Here is an 18626-nt window from a genome sequence, read left to right on the forward strand (position 1 = left end):
GTGACGCGACGTCAACGCGACTCGACCCAAACGGGAAAAGATGGATTGCTGCCTCAGGTAGCTTTTGCATATATCTCCCGCCAACCCACATCATCTCTTCCTTCTGACATCCTGCACAACACAATGTGACGCATCGCACGAACATGGCTACTCAGCCAAAATCCGCCTCACACATCGCCGCCTCCCTGCTCGCTCGCGCCCACTCTCCCGACACAGCAGAAACCCTCCTACGAGAAAAAGTCAAGCAGCGCCCCCTCCTTCTACGTCCCACCTCACCCGATCCAACTCTCAACGCCCGCGCGAAACGCCAATACGAACGCCACCAGAAAGCAAAAGCGCAGCGCAAAACCAACAAACCGCGGCCCCTGTCCGCCGCGCAAAAGCGCAAACTAAGCCTCTACGACATCCCACCGCAGCAGCGCAAGTACAGCATCTATGAGCCCGTGCACGCCATGTGGTGCGCTTACATGCGCGAAATTCTCGGTCTGAGTGAAGGGAAGAAGTCCCATGTCGATGCGCAGAGTGCAGGGCCGGTGCTGGTGTCTGCTGATTATCATGGTGCGTTACTGGAAATTGTACGCAGTCGATGTCCGAGTCGGGTGGGTTTGAAAGGGATTGTGGTCAAGGATACGAAGTTTACGTTTGAGCTTATCACCAAGGGGGATGCGTTGAAGACTGTGCCGAAGGAGTATACGGTCTTTCGGTTTGAGGTGCTGCTGGAGGAGACGCAGGAGAGTGAGAGCCGGCGACCGATGGTGTTTGAGATTCATGGGAATCAGTTTGAGACGAGAGCACCGGACCGAGCCAACAAGAAGTTTCGATGGCATTTCGATCCGGACTTGTGAATGATTTGTCTTTCTTTGCTCAGCAAGAAGTGGCAAGAGCAACGATGAGCTTTCTGCTTGAGGCGTGACTTCCCAAGCACCGAACCTCAATGGTCTCTCCTTCGATCGACCGCGTCTTGGACCCTACTCTTCACCAAAAACCTCACCTCCATACCTTTCCTGACAAGCAAGATACCCACTCATGAGACTAGCATCTACCATTCCATCCGAAAAAGCTTTTAATTCCTACAATCCTCTCCCCGCGGCAAAGTCTACTCCCACAACTTACACCAACATGCTCTCCTCCATCGCCACCGCTCTAGCAATACTCACCACCCACTTCACCACCGCAGCCCCATCCTCCAACGCGAACCATCACCGCCGGCAAATCCTGCAAGCAAACCCCACAATCTCCTGCTGCGAAAATTGCCAGGCGCGATACAGCGCATCCATCTTCTCAGATAGTGAGCTCTTTCGTCCACCATCTAGATTCAAGAATTGACAAAAGTCGCCGACAACAGCCTTCACCAACTTCTGCACCTAGGCAGCGCAAGACATGAAACTCTGGCAGTGGACGAGCAACACGTACTACACCGGCGATTACTACTGTCCCTCCTTCCTCGACGAGTCGGTCTGCATCCATCTAGAGGTTCAGACGCTGTGTCCGGGTGAGAGCGGAGAGGTGACGTACGACGGGTGTATGGTATGTGATTATCATCACATCGTCTGTGGAGTTCGGTTCTTTGTTCTCACGCTACATGCTTTGGGGGCGAAAGGGCTACTTCGACTTCATCCTCGATCCGCCGAATACGTGTGGCGGCCCGCCGTATGCTGGAGCGCGGGTAGTGAGCGCGGATGGATGTTGGCTTTTCCAGGCTAGTAAGTCTATCCTCCCTTTCCCCCTTGAGTGCTGTGCTAAATCGCCTTGCGTGTTCCCATAGCCGCTGATCTCGTTCCCGATGAGGGCCAGTTTGGGGACTTACAGTGTACAGCTGATGGACGGTGGTGCACGGCGCCTGGATCGAATGTCTCTGTCAATACGCGGCCTGGTGCGGCGCACTTATTTGGCTCTGGACTTCCCTCTTAGACGTCACTTGAGGAGATAAAGCGCGGATTGTGTGAGATAGATTCCATTAGCAGTGATTGCAACTTCCTACACAATACTACATCGCACACATCTACATACTATATCCATATCCTACTCCCGCCCACCCACCCTCTTCTCCCAATCCTGCGCAACGCGCATGGCATCCACAACCTCCACATCCTTTCCCAGCCCGACAAAACTACTACTCTCATACCACCTTGGCTTCCTTTCCTTCTTCCTCACATTATTACCGCCCTTACTCTCCTCCTCCGCCTCCGTCTCCGTCTCGGTCTCCGTATCCGCCAGGCCCCCAAATCCCTCATCGCCCGCCACAAGAACCGTGTGCCCGACCCACCCCTTGAGCTGCGCTACATCCTCGCCCTCGTCGCCCGCTAGCGTGTCGCTGACGTACACGAGCCCAGGCGCCAAGTGGCGCAGAATATGCACGTAGCCGTCTTTGGTGGTGAAGGGGAGGATTTGGGTTGGGGAGGAGACGAGGGTGAGGGCTTGGGCGTAGACTGCGTCGAATTGTGGGGAGGGGGAGTCGGCGGGTGTGGGGCGGGGGGAGATGGTTTGCAGTTCGGAGCCGGGGGTTGTGGCTGGTGTTGTTGTTGCGGTGGTGGATTGCGGTTGGGCTGTTGTTGGTTGGTAGGATAGGGGAGGCAGGGATTTGAGGCCTGGGGCGTAGATTAGGACGAAGAGGTCTGTTGTTGTGGAGGTGCGTTGGGAGGGAAGGTGGGAGAGGATGGACTGTGGTGGGAGACGGTCAGCGTGGTGTTTAGAAGTGACAGAAGGGTGGAACTCACTCGAAAGCCGATGGCTTCGGTGTCGTGCTCGGCCGCAGTGTCTGCGCTGACGACCACGGCGACCGCCTTCTTCGCTCGGCCCTTCCCCTTGTCGCGCGCATCCATTGCGCGCTTCTCGCTTTCCTGCTCCACAACGCTAGTCCGCTGCTTTTCATCCGCTTCTTCGCTCCAGCGTTCATGATCGCTGAACCCCTCCTTCTCCTCCGTCCGCACTCGCGTGGTTCGATCACGATTCCGCTGCTGCTTCTGACGACCTGCATCACCAGGACGAGATCCATCGGCGCCTTCGCCGCCCTCCATGATCGAACCCAACGCTCCCCCCATCGCGGCCACACCGGCGGACATCTGCTTGCTGGCGCTGTTGTAGAACTCTCCCGGCGATGGAGCACGCTTCATCATTCCTCTCACACTACCATACCATGTGCCGTCCTCTCCGCCTTGCTGTGTCACATCGCGGCTTTCAGTGCTGGTATGGCGGTACTGATCGTAATAACTAGCCGCCTCTCCACCAGATGTAGGACCTTGTGGCGGCGGCCGAGGTGGGCCACCTTGTGACGGTGGAGGAGGACCTTGTCCGTATGGTTGAGAACCAGGCGGTCGCGGCGGTCCAGGATAAGGCTGACTACCTTGCGTGGTATATTCCTGGCCATAACCCGGCCGGGGTCGCGGAGGTTTATCGTGTGGATAGCCGTCATCGTCGTCGTGCTCCTGTCTCTCGCTCCAGATCCATGCCGCCAAGCCGCCTACGGCGATGGTGCCGGTGACGAGGATGGGAAGCCAGTAAGTGAAGAAGCCGTGGGAGTTGGAAGAGCGGGATGGCGGGGTTGGAGGGAAGATGTAGCGGCGTGCACCAGGTCTTCCCTGCGCCGACGACCGTTGTGTGTTGTAGCGGGAGTCGTACGCCATGGCTACATTGGTGCTTCGGCGAATTTGGGATCGTGGAAGGAGTGGGATGGAGTCGGGACGGCGGCCGCGGCTTGTTTTGACCGGCGTTGCTATGCGGGAGGCTGGGAAAGTGGCTGAAAGCTGGGGAAACTAGCTTTCGCTTCGGCCCGGCTGCCGTGTCGACACAGACTCGCGATTGGCTGGCTTGGACTTCAGCGAAGAATCCCGCGACAGTCACCACATATGAGAAGTTGCATGTCTGACTTGCGCTCTGTGAGAACAACTCGGAGAAGAGTCTGGTCGTGGAAAGCTGTTTTTCTTTTCGTACAGATCCACCCTAACGCGCACTGATCGATGCGCTACACGGCCATCATAGTCGATCTCGGCACTTCGAAATCTCATTAACGACGCACACGAAAAATGCCACACGCAACACTGCCTTCGCCAGGCTTACAGGCACTCATCCTCTGTGGCCCCGGTTCTTCACTCAGCACCTTCACCTCCAATCCCGCCGACTTTCCCAAGGCTATCGTTCCAATTGCGAACCGGCCCATGGTCTGGTATCCCTTGGATTGGTGTTATCGCATGGGAGTTTCTGGTAATCCTGGCGTCCCATCCACCTCCACTCATATGCCTCTCTCTGACAGTATATGATAGATATCACACTCGTCACCCCGCCGGAATCTCTATCCGCTTTGGAATCCGCGCTCGCAACCAATCCCGCCCTAACAAGCCTACCATCTCCAAAGCCTCTAGTTCTCGCACCCGCGGAACTGACCCAGACAACCGGCACTGCCCAACTCCTGCGCCTACCAGAGGTGCAAAAGATCATCACCTCGGACTTTGTCGTTCTTCCCTGCGACCTGATCTCCGAATTGGACGGAACGCACTTACTGCAGCAATGGATGACGCTGAACCCGCTGTGGGCCTCGTCCGCCGCACAAAATCAATTCAAGGGTGGTCTTACCCTTTTCTACCCTACGCACGGCCTCGAAAATATCAGCCACAAAAAGGACGAAACCGACTTCCTTGCCACCGTCCCTCTCCCCACTTCACACGTCCCTTCACCATCGACCTCTTTACGCCCGAATATCGAGCGGGTGGTTCAGGTCATGCCGACGGACACGCTGCACGACTTGATCTCGGAAAAGCCGGAGCCAGGCTACCTCCGCCTACGACAATCAATGCTCGCCAAGCACGGGCGGGTGAAGATGCGGATGAAGCTTCGCGATGCCCACGTTTACGTGCTGCCTAGGTGGGTGAAGGAGTTTGCCGCGCGGAACGACAGGTTCGACAGCATCTCCGAAGACGTTCTGGGCTGGTGGGCCAAAGCGGATTGGCAGGAAGGCTTGGCGGAGAAGCTGCAGCTGACTGACATCCTCCGCGGGACCACCGAAGTGCCAAACGACGACGAAGAGGATGACCAAGTGGACGTGGCAGCCATGTCGAGCACAAAGGCCGCTCGCTCACCAGTCCAGCACCTGGGCTCGGAGACCGCCTTCGCCAGCCGAGTGGGCACATCGACTACTCTATCCACCAAAAAGCCCGTCGTGATCCCACCCCTCCTCGCCTACGTCCAACCCGCACCCTCCACCCCCCTAATCCGCCGCGTAGACACCACCCACCAACTCCTCAACGTCTCCCTCCACCTAGCCAAACAACCCATCACCCCCGCCTCCGCCCTCTCGCACGAACACAAAATCCACCCGACCGCCACGCTCGAACAGCAAAGCCGCGTCTCCGCCGAAGACAGCCTGGTAGGCGAGAACGTGCGCATCGGCTTCCGGAGCAACATCAAGGAGAGCGTCATCGGCGCGAATTGCAATGTTGGCAAGAATGTGCGTCTTACGCGGTGCTTGTTGATGGAAGGGTGTGTGGTTGGTGATGGCGTGCAGTTGGTTGGGTGTGTGTTGGGAAGACGGGCGGTGGTGGTTGGACAGAAGGCGCTGGCTGGCGAGGGGAGTGTTGCTGTGGGAGAGGGAAGTACGCAGGGCGAGAGTGCGACGAAGTCGAGGAAGAAAGGGAAGGGTGCGGCTGGGGATGGGGACGACGATGACAAGACGAGGTTGACGGATTGTGAGGTTGCGCCGAATTTTGTCGTCGAAGCTGGTACCGAGGCGAAGGGGGAGAAGTTCATGGGCTTCGATACGGGAGATATGGGGTTGGATGATGACGAGGACCTGGAAGACGGCGACTTGGATGATGAGGTCTAGAGATCGATCAATACGCCGCTCATCATAATCTAGCTCTATCATCATCGCCATCGTAAATCTGCGCAACAGCCTGCGCAAACGCAGCATCAACATCATGCTCATGAATCCAAAACGGATCCGACCGCCCCATCATCCGCGCCCGCAGCTCCTCATCCGTCTCCGTCTTCCCCACCCGCTCAACCATCTTCTTGTTTCCCTGGTGCACAATAGCCAACACGCGATCCGTATGCGCCTTCCTCGTCGCCTCGTACAACTTCAGCGCTTCTTCAATCCTCGCGCCTGAAGGCGAGACTTCAGGCGGCATGACGTGCGCTACAGCTCGCGCGAAAGCATACGCATCATCGGCCGCCAACGAACCACCTGCTGCGAAAGCACCGCCGTGCGCATGGGCGGAGTCCCCGGCAAGAGTCACGCGCCCGTCTCCAAGGACCCACGACGCCAGCCCTGCGGCGAAAGTATTGGGGTACTGTCGCACATCCGGCGCCGCATCAATCATAGCCTTCACGACGGAATTCCAGTCTCGATAGAAGCCTTTGAGCACTTCGACGTCGCCAGGCGAATTCCACGTTGCGTGCCTATACGCCGCGTCCTCGGCGTGCGGATCGCCGTGGTAGCCTCCGACAATGGTGAACAGGTCGGCGCCGAGTCTGGAAGAGAAGAAAGTGCGGTCCGGACCCCACCAGTGATATGCTTCGTCGAGGGCGCCGGGGATGTGCGCTACGCGCGAAGCATCAAAGACGGTGCGGAACGCTACCCAGCCCGTCCATTTGGGCGCAGAAGTTGGGACGAAATGTTGACGCACGGCGGAGCGGATGCCGTCTGCGCCGAGCAGGATGTCAGTCTCGACTTTCGTGCCGTCGGTGTAGGCTACGAGGAGACTGTCGGTTTCCGGGACGGAGTCGACGGATGCAAAGGTCTTGTTGAAGTGGAGGCGCGCTGGGTCGATGTGGGATGCGAGGGCTTGCTGGAGGTGCACGCGGTAGAAGCGGGCGGTTTGGTAACGGGTTTCGACGGCGGAGTGGTGTTCGTCGACGGAGATGACTTCGTTTGTTTTCCAGTGGCTTGTGCATTGCTGCTCAGTACTTCGTTCATTTGCTTATGGAGATATCGTGGGTGTCCTACCGATATATCATTGGATACCCCGATTTATTGCGGAAAGCAAGGCTGTCGTCCAATGCCTCAACAACGCCCAATCTCTCCAATGTACGCATGCCATTAGGGCCAAGAGCGATACTCGCGCCGACTTCTTGGAGTTTTGGTGCACGCTCGAATAGCTGGACATCGACGTTCGGCTGCTTCTGCAGAGCAATGGCGGAGCATAGTCCAGCTATGCCCGAGCCGATGATGGTAATGCGTAGTTTGTTCTCCCCCATGGTACATTAGACATAAGAGATGGTACGGTCTCGATCCCGCCTTCACCCAGATTCCATTTTGTTGTGGAGGAGGCAGAGCATCGTCGTAAGTGAGCTTCTGGATGGCGACATGGAGGGAGCGATTCATTCAATTTCTGATTGGTCAGAATTGACGGGCGCTAGCGGGTGTCTGCAGAAGGCCCGCCGGCGCTCATCTGGCGCTTCTCTCGACCGTCAATTCTTCAAAGTTGCCCAACTTCGATCGGGAACTCTGCGTGCCTGCCCAACTGGCGCATCTCGGAAGCGTAATTCTCGGAATTTGACAAGTCGTAGATCAAAGTTATGAGAATTACACCAGCGAGATGCACCACGCAGCTGAGACTGACCATACACGGCAATGTCTCTACGGTTTCTCCAATACAATGTGGATGCACCCCATGTTAACTGCTTGTCCCGTGGCCGATATGCTTGACTCCATCCGGCCGCACACTCCAACAAGCACTCCATACCCTGTTGATGGTAGTATATCTCTTCGGTGATTCGCGACGATACTACTCCCCGACACCGACAACCTTAACCTTACGTAACTTCAGCCCTGTCGTATAACAAAGTCGCTCACGTTCAGCTTACTCTGCCCCTCTCACTCCTCTCCCTCAACATCAAAACCCAACCCACCGCCCAAAATGTCTTCCAACTTGCGCATAGAAGTCGCAAAAGAGCACGAAATCCCCGCAACAGCAGTCCTAATAGCACGCACCTTCGCCGGCCCGGACGTAGAAACCTTCCTGGGCAACATCGACACACCCGCAGCACTAGAAGCGACCAAAGTCCGCCACCTGCGGTCCTGGCACGAGCATATGGACGAAACAGGCCGGCCGTCTGTAGTGCAATGCATCCACACCGATCCCGCAACAGGGACAGAGTCTCTCGCCGCGTGCGCGCAATGGTTCATCTTCGACAAACCGCGGTCGCCGGAGATGGTGGAGAAGCCGAACTATCACCAAACGGGCGAATGGCTTTCGCAGGAACAGGGTGGGCCGGCGAAAGCGGAGGCCATTTTCCGCAAGATGGTGGCCGATCGGGCCAAGTGGTCGCGCGGGCGCGGGATTGCGATTCTGCAGTTCATGGCGACGGCTGAAGCGTTTAGGAGGCGTGGGGCGGCGACGATGGTGGTGCGGTGGGGATTGGAGGAGTGTGTCAAAGCCGGTAATTACGGCTTCGTTTGACTGATCGTGAGGACCACTTGTGCTGACTGGTTGCAGGCATTCCGGCGTATTTGGAAGCCAGTCCGGAAGGGGTTTTGGTGTATGAGAAGCTGGGGTTCGAGGTGGTGGATCAGTCGTATGCCGTGTGGGAGGGGGAACGCATACCCTGTCCGGTCATGATCTGCTGGCCGCCGGGGACCAAGGCGAGCGAGAAGCGTCCGCTTCCATGAATTCACGACCGACGGACGATAGTGTATTGCTTTAGACATTTTATACAGGCTAGAATCGCATCCTCACAGTCCCCTTCTCCAACTCTCCAATCACCCCGTGACCAGCCAACGACCACTTCTCGCTCACAAACCCATCCGTCACCGCATTCATCAACACGCCGCTCTTGGCATAGTACTCCAATACGCCCCTCGCCTCGTCCTTGCTCAAGCCCTGCAACTTCAGCGCGCTCACATTCATCACCGCAGATTCCACGCGAGCGTCTTTGAGCTGGTAAGGATCCCAGCTCGGTCCCCGCAGAGGCAGGAGATGCCAAGCATTCGATGCCTTCTCCTGTTTGATGTACGTCCTGGAGAGGCAATAGTCCAGCGTTGGGGATGCGGCGCGGTTCGATGCACACGTTGCTGCGAGGACCATGCCGCCGTTTGGCAGCTGGGTCCGGCCGGAGAGCAGATTGGCAAAGTCTCGCACCAGAGCGAGATCATGTGCGTGGACGGGCTTGGCTTCTGGATCGAGGTAGGCGGAGACTCGCATCACCTGGTCTGCACCATCCATTGTGACGAGCACGGGTGGTCGTTGTACAGCTTTGGTTGCTGGAGTGAGGAGCTCCGCCCACAGGGCTTGCCAGATTGGCCATGCGATAGTGGGGTCGCGACCTCCGAGCTCGGCAAAGCGGAAAAGCGACATGTTGGATTGCACGGAGAAGGGCAATTGGTGGTCTCTGCTCAGTTGCAGCGACGAGAGCAGAGCTTGGTTAGCGTTGGCGATGCTGAGCAATAGCTTGGCGGTGTACTGCGGTTGGACATAGATCCTCCCATTCGGTGTTCGCAGAGGCTCATAAGCCGAGTGTGCAATCGTCAGATCTTGTCCCTCGGGGAAATGCACCACGATCCAATCCTTCACGAATGCCATAGCATGTGCCTGCAGTAACAAGACGCTCTTGCCACTTCCCTTTTCGCCAAACACCATCTTTCTCGCCACTTTTGATGTATCCGTTTCCGTATCCGCCATATCATTCGCCAGCGCCGCCGTCTCCTTTCGCACCAAACTCGCCGGCCGTCTGAACAAACTCCATGCTTGCGTGGGCTTGAACGACTCCAGAGCCCGTAGCGCGTCTACAGTCTCGTCACTAAAGCCAAGCACTTGGCCCGTGAAAGTCTGCAGCGCGACCGTCCCCTCAGAGTGTCTCGCCAGTTTATCGGCGGTCAAATCCTGCAAGCCATCGACCTCGAGCGCATTGGTGTTGCTGAGCACGATCCGCTTGCGCACTGCTTTTCGTTCGCCTCGGGCAGGGGGTTTGCCGGCCGTTTGACGGATGTTCTTGGAGAGACGCAACGTCTTGGACTTGTTGGAAGTGCCGGCGGTTTTCCTGGGCTGGGCAGCTTTGGCGGAAAGGAGGGAAGTGGTGGAAAAGGCGGCTCGTGTGGGGGGTTGGATGAGACTGCGATGTTCAACGAGTTGGAGAGAGTTTCTCAGACAGCGCAGACATTGTGGCGGAGCCATTTGGGTGATGGCTTGGGCGAGGAGCATTGCGCGCCGTGGCGTTCAATGGAAGAGTATCAAGTGATGTACTGAAGTTGAAGAAAGACGTCGCGCCAGAAATTGTATGTGGCGGACATAAGTCGTGGTATAATTTCTAAGACTTGCGCTCGAGCTTCCGCCATGACATCTTCCTCCTTTCCCGCCTGACTACGGCCACTCGTCTTCTATAAAACTGACCTCCCTCGGCACGAAAACATCTGTGCATGTACACTTGCCCATGTCTTCGCCACAAGAGTAGCAGAACTCCGCGCCGCAGTAGCAGCTAAAGATTGTCAGCAAAGTCAATCAATCTCTCAGCCAAAGCCTAGGCGCACCGACTCTATCATGTTGCAACCAGGACCCTTCTCAACCATCCTCCTGCACCGCGGGCATCGCTTCCATCCCTTCTGATCTGCGAGTGTCAGTAAAAGTCCCTCATTTTCCTCCTTGCAAGCACCATTGTGGACCCGCGTCTTGCATTTGCTGCAGGTTCTGGTCGCGCATTTCCGACAGATGGCTTGGCCGTTCGTGATGTCGCTGGGTCGCACAAAGGCCGAGCATGCGGAGCAGTAGGTTCGATCTTCCGTTGCAGGCTCCACGGCGCGGTCCTCTAGCTTCTCGATGAGCTCGTTGGAGAGATAGGTGCGGACGAGATCCAAGGGCACGCCGTTCCTGCCGCAGCAACTCGGAGGATATCCTGACTCGTGGTCCACGGCTGCTTTGAACAACCCCACGATGCAAGGAATGCAATAGATGTGGTTGCAGGGAGCCTGGACTGCATCTCCCGCAATGAGCTCTTCGCACGCCGCGCAAATGTCGTCTTCGTCCGCCGCACGATCCATGGCTGAGAAGTCAGGGAAACGCTCCAGCTGCTGTTGTTCTTGGGTCGCCGACTAGAACTCATCAACAACAGAAACTCCAATTCTGCCATGAACGGCATGTCTATATACAAGATCCTGGTTGACTATACAATGAAGGCTCGTGTTAATGCCAGACGGACTTATCTACTGCGTTCGCGTGCCACCGTCGAGTATTGAATCAGTCTGCGTTCCACCGAGGATGTGTTTGCACCAAATCGCTTGTGCGATGCTTGTACTCCCCAAGCGCTGACCGATATGCATGCTCACCTGGTGTCTAAACAGCGTGGATCGAATACCGTTTCGAATGTGTCCCAAATTGGACCCTACCACGGATCATTGTGCCGACGATTTACTGCATCGACAGCCTATCGAAAGTGCATGAGACAAATACAACCTGCACAGCCGCCAAGCCAGGGCGGCTGAATGTTAAGCTTTTCGACTCAGCCTTGCATCGCGCCAATATAAAAGGTTCGCCGGAAAGCCACTTGCAACCTCAGCTCCTTAGGCCGCAGCATTCGCGATTTTCGCCGGCGCACAATACATGCACAGAGCGTCTACTGGCCTGAACATCAACATCGATTCTCCTCTGCCAATCTTCTTTCAAAATGACTATCGGGGAGCTTGAGGCCAAAATCCTCCTGGACAATCCAGCACAGTACCACTTTGGCAGCCAGCAGCCAGTCACCGGCAGAGTGCAACTCTTTTACCGCCCCCACAAATCACTAATCCACCGCCATGAACCACCCCCGGAGCTTTTCGGGCCATTGCGCCTTGTCGTTTGCCTCCATGGCTGTGCCACCTCCGGAATCTACGAGGAAGAACGAGTAGGACTCGACGAGGCGTTCCTCGAAGAGAGGCGGTGTCGAGTCCCGCTGTTCTCCACGACAGAGCTCGCCTACGACGGCCAATTCCGATCCCAACCTCAAGAGACGCAAGAGTTTCCTTTCCGAATCTCCTTTCCCGACTTCGTCAATGAAGTGCTCATCGACAGGCTGGAGCCAACTGGAGCTTTCGTTCCGGACGCCGCCCTCCCACCCACTTTTTCGGGGTGGTCCTTCGATCGCTACGAAGCATTCATCCACTACCGCATCGGAGTCGAAGCCAGCATGCCCGGTATCAACATCAACATCAAAGTGCCACATAGACGCGAAGAACCCGAGGTCCGCTACGAGCGACCCGCCATTCCCCCTTCACAAGCCCAGGACACCACAACACTTCTCAGAACAGGCCAAATGTCCGTCTCAAACGAAAACCTCCTCCCCGAATCCGAGCACGCGCACGGCCTCAAAGCGAAATTCAAAGCCTTCACCAAATCCCACACCCACCACGACTACTACCCCAAATACGTCTTCGACTGGCAATGCCACGGCCCGCAAGCCCTCCACCTCGACCAACCTCTGACCTTCCAAGTGTCCATCCAGCCGCGCGAGGAAGAGAGCACAGCAGTGGAGAAGCCGTACGTCCTGCTCACGCACTTCGAACTCAAGCTCGAAGCGGAAACGCTCGTTCGCGCGGCTCGAGGCCTCTTCTTTGCGGAAGAGCGCGGCTCGGAAACAACGGCAGCTACACTGCAAGCGCAACTGCAAACAGCAATGCCCTTCTCCGAAGCGGAAAACTGGACTCAAACCGTAGACGTGGCTCACCTAGAGCGCGTGCCGAGTTCTTTCCGCACGCTGAATATCGTCCGCACGTATATCGCTAAAGTGAAGCTCGGCTTCACGGTCGCGGGCAAGAAGGAGGAGTTTACCGAGCGGTTCCCTGTCGTCGTGCTGCCGCCTATTGACCCGAATGCGGTTGATACAAGCTCGCTTTGGGCGACGGCCGCGTGGGGGTCGCAGGTGAAGGGAGGGAATTCATTTGCGCCGCCGCTGGAAAAGGGATATGGGTCTGCGCCGCCGCCGCAGGAAAGTGGTTATACCAACGCGCCACCACGGGAAGGTGGATATGGAATTGCGCCGCCGCGAGAAGATGGATATGGACTTGCGGCGCAGTCGGAGAACTACAATTACTGAGCGGCATTAACCCACGAGAAATGCTTGGATATGGATGAGCGGAGGCCTTGCGGCCTGTGACGGCAGTGATCATCAGCTTTTGTACATTTCGCTGCATTTCATTCTGCGATTTTGCTTTTGACATAAATTAGGAGCCCCCATAACAGAACAGCGTATACCCACCACCCTCAAACCACCTTCGGCGGACTCCAAATCGGCACATTCTCAAACCGATGATCCCAATGCATGCCGCCGTGCTCATCAATCTCCGCCCCGTCATCCGTAGTCTTGATGCCCGCCGCCTCATTAAGTTCAATCTCCTGCTGCGAGATGCCGTGTCTGTCGCGCGGAATCCACAGCTTGGGCGTCTTGGACGTCAGCGTTGGCTGCAGGTATGCTTTCTTTAGATCGTCTTCTTGGATCTCTGCGTCGTCGTGCGCTGATGATGAGGCGGCGAGCCATGCCTCCGCGGGCGAGCGGGCGGACGAGATGATGGAGTCGAAGAAGTCGGATAGGAGGCGTGGCAGAGGACTTGGCAGGCGTTTGAGGCCGAGACGGCGCGCGTGCGAAGCGGCGTGTAGAGCGGCTTCGTCGTCTTGCGACACGCCGTCTATTTCCGCTAGCAGCGGCTCCTGCTGTTGCCAGACGTCTACGCCGAGGTAGAGCTCGAGGGGTCGCAACATGCGATCTAGAACAAAGTTCACGCCTGCTGTGAAGATGAGGAAGAGGACCATGAGTGTTGTTTGTGCGGCGGCTTTCCTGGCGCCGAAGAGCCCGATCAGACTCAGTTGAGCCAGGTACAGGCCTGTGGGCATTTGTTGCAGTGCGCGCTTGTAGGCCTCTCCTTTCGTGTCAATCTTCGTTTGGACGACGTACAGGAGCTGGTGGCGGTAGCTGAGGTAGAAGAGGAAGATGCCCGCGGTAGCGAAGCCGAGGACCAGCGGCGCGATGCAAGAGTACGCGATGGCGATGACGAGGAAGTTGGTGAATTTGGGGTACCAGCTCGCCCATGGGGTGCCTTTCATCTGCGCGTACGTCGTGAATTTCTCACGCGGGCTCTTGTCCCAGAAGAATTCGTAAAAGTAGTATTCGAAAAGGTCTGAATACCGCACAATGGTCTGCGCGGCACTTCCGAGGCCTTGCAGGATGAAGTAGGTCAGGTAGAAGTTGGAGGCTTTTGGCACGCTGCTGGCAAACAGATCTGGTGCTGACCGGGGGTCTTGGGCAATCTTGGCTACCACCGCTGCAGCGCCTGATGCGAAAGTGGTGACAAGGAAGATCTGGAAGACTTGGAAGGTGAAGTTCCATGCCTGAGTCTTCAGCTCTGCTTGTGGGATTGTCGGCTCGCCGGATAGCTTGGCAATGTGTCGGAAGAGTTTCGGGACGTAGCTGGTAAACCAACTGACAAGATATGGGGGCACGAAGCCGACGAGTAGGCCGAGAACCCAGGACGGGAGATTATTCACCCAGGACAGCCATTCGTAGCGGTTTGCGAGTTCCTTGACGTTACTGAAGGTTCCGATCAGGCCGATGGGGATGGAGAAGAGAATGGTAAAGGCAACGACGAAGACGAGCGCCAGAGAAGCTTTGGACAGCCGGACTGGCACGGGCAGCGCCACGTTCTTCCACAAGACTTCCTTGGGCTGCACTGCCAAGAATCGATCCTGCACCGGCAAAGTGGGGAGGAAGCTGATCTGCTGAAAGGCACGATGCGCAGCGGCTTGAGAAGAGAAGCTGACGAAGACGGCCGAATTCTCGGGAATGTTCCGCCCGGGTGCTGAGCGGATGACTTCAATTCTTTCCGCCAGCTCTCCAACCTTCTTTCGAGACTTTTCGACAGGATCAAACTTGGAGCCGACGAGAGGCGGGTTTCTCTTGGAGGGACGTCGGTGGTTGGGAACCAAGGCTTGTCCGGCTTCGAGATTCGTCGCATTTCCATTCCTCGTCGACCCTCCCTGACGCTGTTGATGCTTCGCCCCGGCAATGATAAGATCCATCTGTGCCTTTTCGAGCGTGTATGCAGCACCATTGCGCTTTCCGACCAAGTCGTCGAGGTCTCCAACATCCATCACAGGCCAAGATCGCTCTGCCTCCGAGCCGAAATACTCCTCCAGATTCTCCGATTGGCATGCTCGGGACGGAGCGTTCAGAAAGAGTACAGTCCTCGAAGACAGGCGTGCAGCACGGTATTCATCGAGCAGGTACGCCTGCCGGATGCCAATGAGTCGAAGTCTCTCCCACGCAATTGCGCCGATGATGACCAGAAAGAAGCCCATTGACACGACGAGATGCGCCCAGATGCGGTCATTTTTGTCGATGTTGCTGAAGGTGAGGCGATCCAGTTGTCTTGCCGTTCCACCGCCCGTATAGTTGATGGGAAGCAAGACGGGCCAGATCATACAACATCCCACAAAGCAAATACCGATGACAAACTTGAGGAAGCGCAGGAACAGGTAGGCGTCCAAGGAGTTATGCTGAAGAACAAAGATGTCGGATAAGGACCAGTAGTCCCATAACCAGGAGGCGCCCTCGGTGTTGCTTTGCGGAGTTCGATCCTTCTCCGGGACTGTCCCCAGGTACGTGCGGGGGGCGTAGAACTTGCGGTTGGCATTGCGGATGACGATGAACACGGCGAGGTATACAACGGCGATGATAAGCGCCGGGATGAAGGCAGCGAGGATGGCGGCGCCGGATGTCGAGCCTGAACCGCGGTTGCTGCCCGGTCCTGCGGTGATCGTGGTCATTGTGAAGTTGATGCTGTTCTCCGTCTCCCAGTCATGCTGGAAAGGCAGTGAGGCGCCTTGATGGTTCAATGGACGAATGGTACAAATCGTTGCTTCATCAAGTGATGTCCAAAGATGTATCCAAGATCGAGCTCGAGCTGGAGCCTAAGGTACGCGCGACAGCAAGTGACGTCACAGCGACATGCCCCAGCACTGGCCAGCTCAAGGGATTGCACGGGCGTTCGTGCACGTCCTGAGCAGCATGCAACCTGTGCATCAATGCGTGCTCGCATTTGTTCACCGTTCAAGATGTGTAATGCGGCGTAATTGGATGTAGGTCTGAAAATTGCCTCACTCGCTGCTATTCCCCTCCCCCTCTCCCACTCCCTACTCCTCTTCGTCTATGTCGAAAGAATACGCCTACACTTCCCTCGAAAGCGACGAGATCCGCCTGCTAGAACTCCACGCCGGCGAAGAAGATGCAGACTTGCAGGGCAATCTCCACGTCTTCCGATTGCCGGTAGAAGACGAGCCAGCAGATGAGCTCGAACTCTTCCTCACCCGCGCAACCGGCGTCCCCGTGCCCAATGCTCCGTCTTACGATGCGCTGTCGTATGTTTGGGGCGATGTCGTCCGGCTCTGGCATCAGATTAAGATTTTGCAGGACGGCAAGCTTCGTCATGTCCCCATCAAGCCAAATCTGCACGATGCCTTGATGAGGCTTCGAAGGGATATTGAGCCCGATGGGACGAAGATGATCTGGGTCGACTCTGTCTGCATCAATCAGGTAGGGTCTTTCCCTTTCCTCTTCCCCGTTTGCCTCTCTTGCTGACCTGCATCAGAACGATATCCCAGAGAAGAACCAGCAAATCCAGAAAATGGCCATGATCTACAATCGAGCGGAAAGGGTGGCAGTCTGGCTCGGCAACGAAGACAAAGACAGCCGACGAGCAATCGAGTTCATCGACCGCCTGCTCAGACTCGAAGACTTTGACCTCGTGTCTAACGAGTCCGGCTCGACCATTGAATGGGCCGCGCTGCACAATCTCATGCAGAGGCCGTGGTTCAATCGGCGCTGGATTGTGCAGGAGATTTCACTCGCTCGCACTGCGACTCTGTTCTGCGGCGGCCACTCGGTGTCCTGGCTGGACTTTTCTGCCGCCGTGGCGCTCTTTGTCGCTCGATATCGTGATCTACGTCCTTTGTTTCAGCGTTCCGTCGAATTCCATAACCATCCAAACTATCTCGGAGAAGTGGAAGCGCTCGGCGCCCGCTCGCTGGTGGACATCACCGCAAACCTCTTTCGCAAGAGCGATGAGGGCGTTGTTCTGGAGCGCGTGCTGTCGCTCGAAGCCGTCATCTCGACCCTCACGCTTTTCGAAGCGAGCAACCCTCACGACACCATCTACTCAATCCTCTGGCTGGCTCACGACGCCGAGCCGGACTCCAAGGAGCGGTATGCGATGGCTCAGCCTCAGCTCGTCCGTACGCCCATTGGTAGCCCGGAACTCGATCATGCGCCTTCTCCGGTCGCATTCGACGGCTCGCAGCAGCATTTCGCTAGCTCTCCCGAATCATCTCGAGTCTTGAGTTCCCTGCGAGAATCGGGATATTTTTCGACAGCAGGAGGCACAACCGCGGTACCCGCATCGCAGGTGCCGCAGTCGCAAGTTCTTGAGACTCAGCGCGACACCTTCCTGAAACCGCCCATCCGGCTCAAGCGATCCAGCACCCGCTCAGCCACGGACCATACCCTCAAGAGCGCAGAATCTCAATTCGAAGCCAAGCCGTACTCGATCATGGTCGACTACGACACCGACATCTACATTGTATTCCGGCAGTTCCTCGACTTTGCAATGTCCAGATCCCGATCGCTGGACATTATATGCCACCCGTGGGCCCCAGAGCCATTACCAAACGAGCCGGAGCTGCCGAGTTGGATACCGCTGCTGTCGAGCGCGCCTTTCGATAAGAAGCCCGGATCGAGCGCATACAGTCGAGTGCGAGCTGATAGTCTTGTTGGCCTCCCGGGGATCCAGCGAAATTACAATGCGAGCGGCAAAACCAAGATATACCCGTCCAAAGGCTTCATCCGTGGCCGCTCGCTCATCGCCACAGGCTTCGTCTTGGATGCCATCAAAGTCCGGAAGTCTGCTGCGGTGGAAGGCATTATTCCCTCTGGGTGGATTGATCTTGCGGGTTGGTCAGGCGCTCCAGATCCAGTTCCTGATCGATTCTGGAGGACTCTGGTTGGCGATCGCGGACCTGGCGGTCAAAAGTATCCACCGGCGTACTTTGCTCTAGCTTGCAAATGGGTATTGGAACGACGACCGCGGAGAGGGAACATCAACACCAACGAGATTCTCATGTTTGGCCAGTGTCCTTCCATCGCAACGGAATTCCTACATCGAGTCCAGTCGGTTGTCTGGAATCGCATGCTTGTCCTTACCGAGGGTCGTAAGGGGTCGAAGCAATTGCTTGCCCTTGTGCCGAAGGAGGCAGAACAAGGCGACCTCATCTGCATCCTGTACGGCTGTAGTGTGCCTGTAGTTCTCCGGCGGTCGAAGAAGCGAAGGGCTACGCGCCGTGAGGACTCTTCTGCGCGCAACAGCACCAGGACTACGAATAGTCGAGCGTCTTCGAGCCATGCTGACCTTCTTCGACACCTTACCAATTCCCGCGTGTCTTTTTCACGCGCATCGTCTACTTCCCATCAGTCGGATGTGGACATACCTGAAGATCGTGAGCAGCACAATCCCGACGACTTCGAGAATGCCTTGCCCGTGCCGTGGGAGAGCGAAGAGCAGTACACGTTCATCGGCGAATGCTACGTGCACGGCATGATGTACGGCGAAGGCTTCAAGCATCGCAAGGACCATGGGAACCGGCTTCGAGCATTCCACTTGGTGTGAGGTGAAACCCGAGGATGCG

At 56.7% G+C, this 18626-nt stretch overlaps 10 protein-coding genes across 10 annotated transcripts; 5 read left to right on the forward strand and 5 right to left on the reverse strand.

The window, feature by feature from the left end:
- Window positions 1-143: 143 nt before the first annotated feature.
- On the forward strand, window positions 144-845 carry BDY17DRAFT_254176 (Rof/RNase P-like protein; the record flags this gene model as incomplete). Its single annotated transcript, XM_033731408.1, has 1 exon — window positions 144-845. The coding sequence occupies one exon, from the start codon at window positions 144-146 to the stop codon at window positions 843-845; it is 702 nt and encodes a 233-aa protein (XP_033587595.1).
- A 1177-nt stretch (window positions 846-2022) lies between these two features.
- Window positions 2023-3702, reverse strand: BDY17DRAFT_347466 (uncharacterized protein; the record flags this gene model as incomplete). The annotated part of the gene is made up of 2 exons (XM_033738127.1): window positions 2718-3702; window positions 2023-2661 (listed from the first exon to the last, which is right to left on the reverse strand). The coding sequence occupies exons 1-2, from the start codon at window positions 3621-3623 to the stop codon at window positions 2023-2025; spliced, it is 1545 nt and encodes a 514-aa protein (XP_033587596.1). The 5' UTR covers window positions 3624-3702.
- A 320-nt stretch (window positions 3703-4022) lies between these two features.
- On the forward strand, window positions 4023-5815 carry BDY17DRAFT_325751 (eukaryotic translation initiation factor-like protein subunit eIF2B-gamma; the record flags this gene model as incomplete). The annotated part of the gene is made up of 2 exons (XM_033737403.1): window positions 4023-4200; window positions 4260-5815. 2 exons carry the CDS (start codon window positions 4023-4025, stop codon window positions 5813-5815), a joined length of 1734 nt encoding a protein of 577 aa, XP_033587597.1.
- A 22-nt stretch (window positions 5816-5837) lies between these two features.
- BDY17DRAFT_325752 (uncharacterized protein) lies at window positions 5838-7188 on the reverse strand (the record flags this gene model as incomplete). Its single annotated transcript, XM_033737404.1, has 2 exons — window positions 5838-6876; window positions 6938-7188. 2 exons carry the CDS (start codon window positions 7186-7188, stop codon window positions 5838-5840), a joined length of 1290 nt encoding a protein of 429 aa, XP_033587598.1.
- A 628-nt stretch (window positions 7189-7816) lies between these two features.
- BDY17DRAFT_300590 (uncharacterized protein) lies at window positions 7817-8621 on the forward strand. The gene is made up of 2 exons (XM_033734081.1): window positions 7817-8373; window positions 8430-8621. The coding sequence occupies exons 1-2, from the start codon at window positions 7851-7853 to the stop codon at window positions 8600-8602; spliced, it is 696 nt and encodes a 231-aa protein (XP_033587599.1). The 5' UTR covers window positions 7817-7850; the 3' UTR covers window positions 8603-8621.
- Window positions 8622-10164, reverse strand: BDY17DRAFT_300592 (mitochondrial ribosomal death-associated protein 3-domain-containing protein). Its single transcript, XM_033734082.1, has one exon. The coding sequence runs from the start codon at window positions 10128-10130 to the stop codon at window positions 8652-8654; it is 1479 nt and encodes a 492-aa protein (XP_033587600.1). The 5' UTR covers window positions 10131-10164; the 3' UTR covers window positions 8622-8651.
- Window positions 10165-10223: 59 nt separating this feature from the next.
- Window positions 10224-11040, reverse strand: BDY17DRAFT_300593 (uncharacterized protein). The gene has a single exon (XM_033734083.1). The coding sequence runs from the start codon at window positions 10961-10963 to the stop codon at window positions 10436-10438; it is 528 nt and encodes a 175-aa protein (XP_033587601.1). The 5' UTR covers window positions 10964-11040; the 3' UTR covers window positions 10224-10435.
- A 445-nt stretch (window positions 11041-11485) lies between these two features.
- On the forward strand, window positions 11486-13079 carry BDY17DRAFT_300594 (uncharacterized protein). The gene has a single exon (XM_033734084.1). It carries the CDS (start codon window positions 11587-11589, stop codon window positions 12991-12993), a length of 1407 nt encoding a protein of 468 aa, XP_033587602.1. The 5' UTR covers window positions 11486-11586; the 3' UTR covers window positions 12994-13079.
- Window positions 13080-13160: 81 nt separating this feature from the next.
- Window positions 13161-15716, reverse strand: BDY17DRAFT_253762 (uncharacterized protein; the record flags this gene model as incomplete). The annotated part of the gene is made up of 1 exon (XM_033731372.1): window positions 13161-15716. The coding sequence occupies one exon, from the start codon at window positions 15714-15716 to the stop codon at window positions 13161-13163; it is 2556 nt and encodes an 851-aa protein (XP_033587603.1).
- A 382-nt stretch (window positions 15717-16098) lies between these two features.
- On the forward strand, window positions 16099-18607 carry BDY17DRAFT_325758 (heterokaryon incompatibility protein-domain-containing protein; the record flags this gene model as incomplete). The annotated part of the gene is made up of 2 exons (XM_033737405.1): window positions 16099-16482; window positions 16538-18607. The coding sequence occupies 2 exons, from the start codon at window positions 16099-16101 to the stop codon at window positions 18605-18607; spliced, it is 2454 nt and encodes an 817-aa protein (XP_033587604.1).
- Between the last annotated feature and the right edge of the window lie 19 nt (window positions 18608-18626).

The sequence above is a fragment of the Neohortaea acidophila genome (assembly GCF_010093505.1).
Source record: "Neohortaea acidophila strain CBS 113389 unplaced genomic scaffold BDY17scaffold_8, whole genome shotgun sequence".
NCBI classification, from domain to species: Eukaryota; Fungi; Ascomycota; class Dothideomycetes; order Mycosphaerellales; family Teratosphaeriaceae; genus Neohortaea; species Neohortaea acidophila.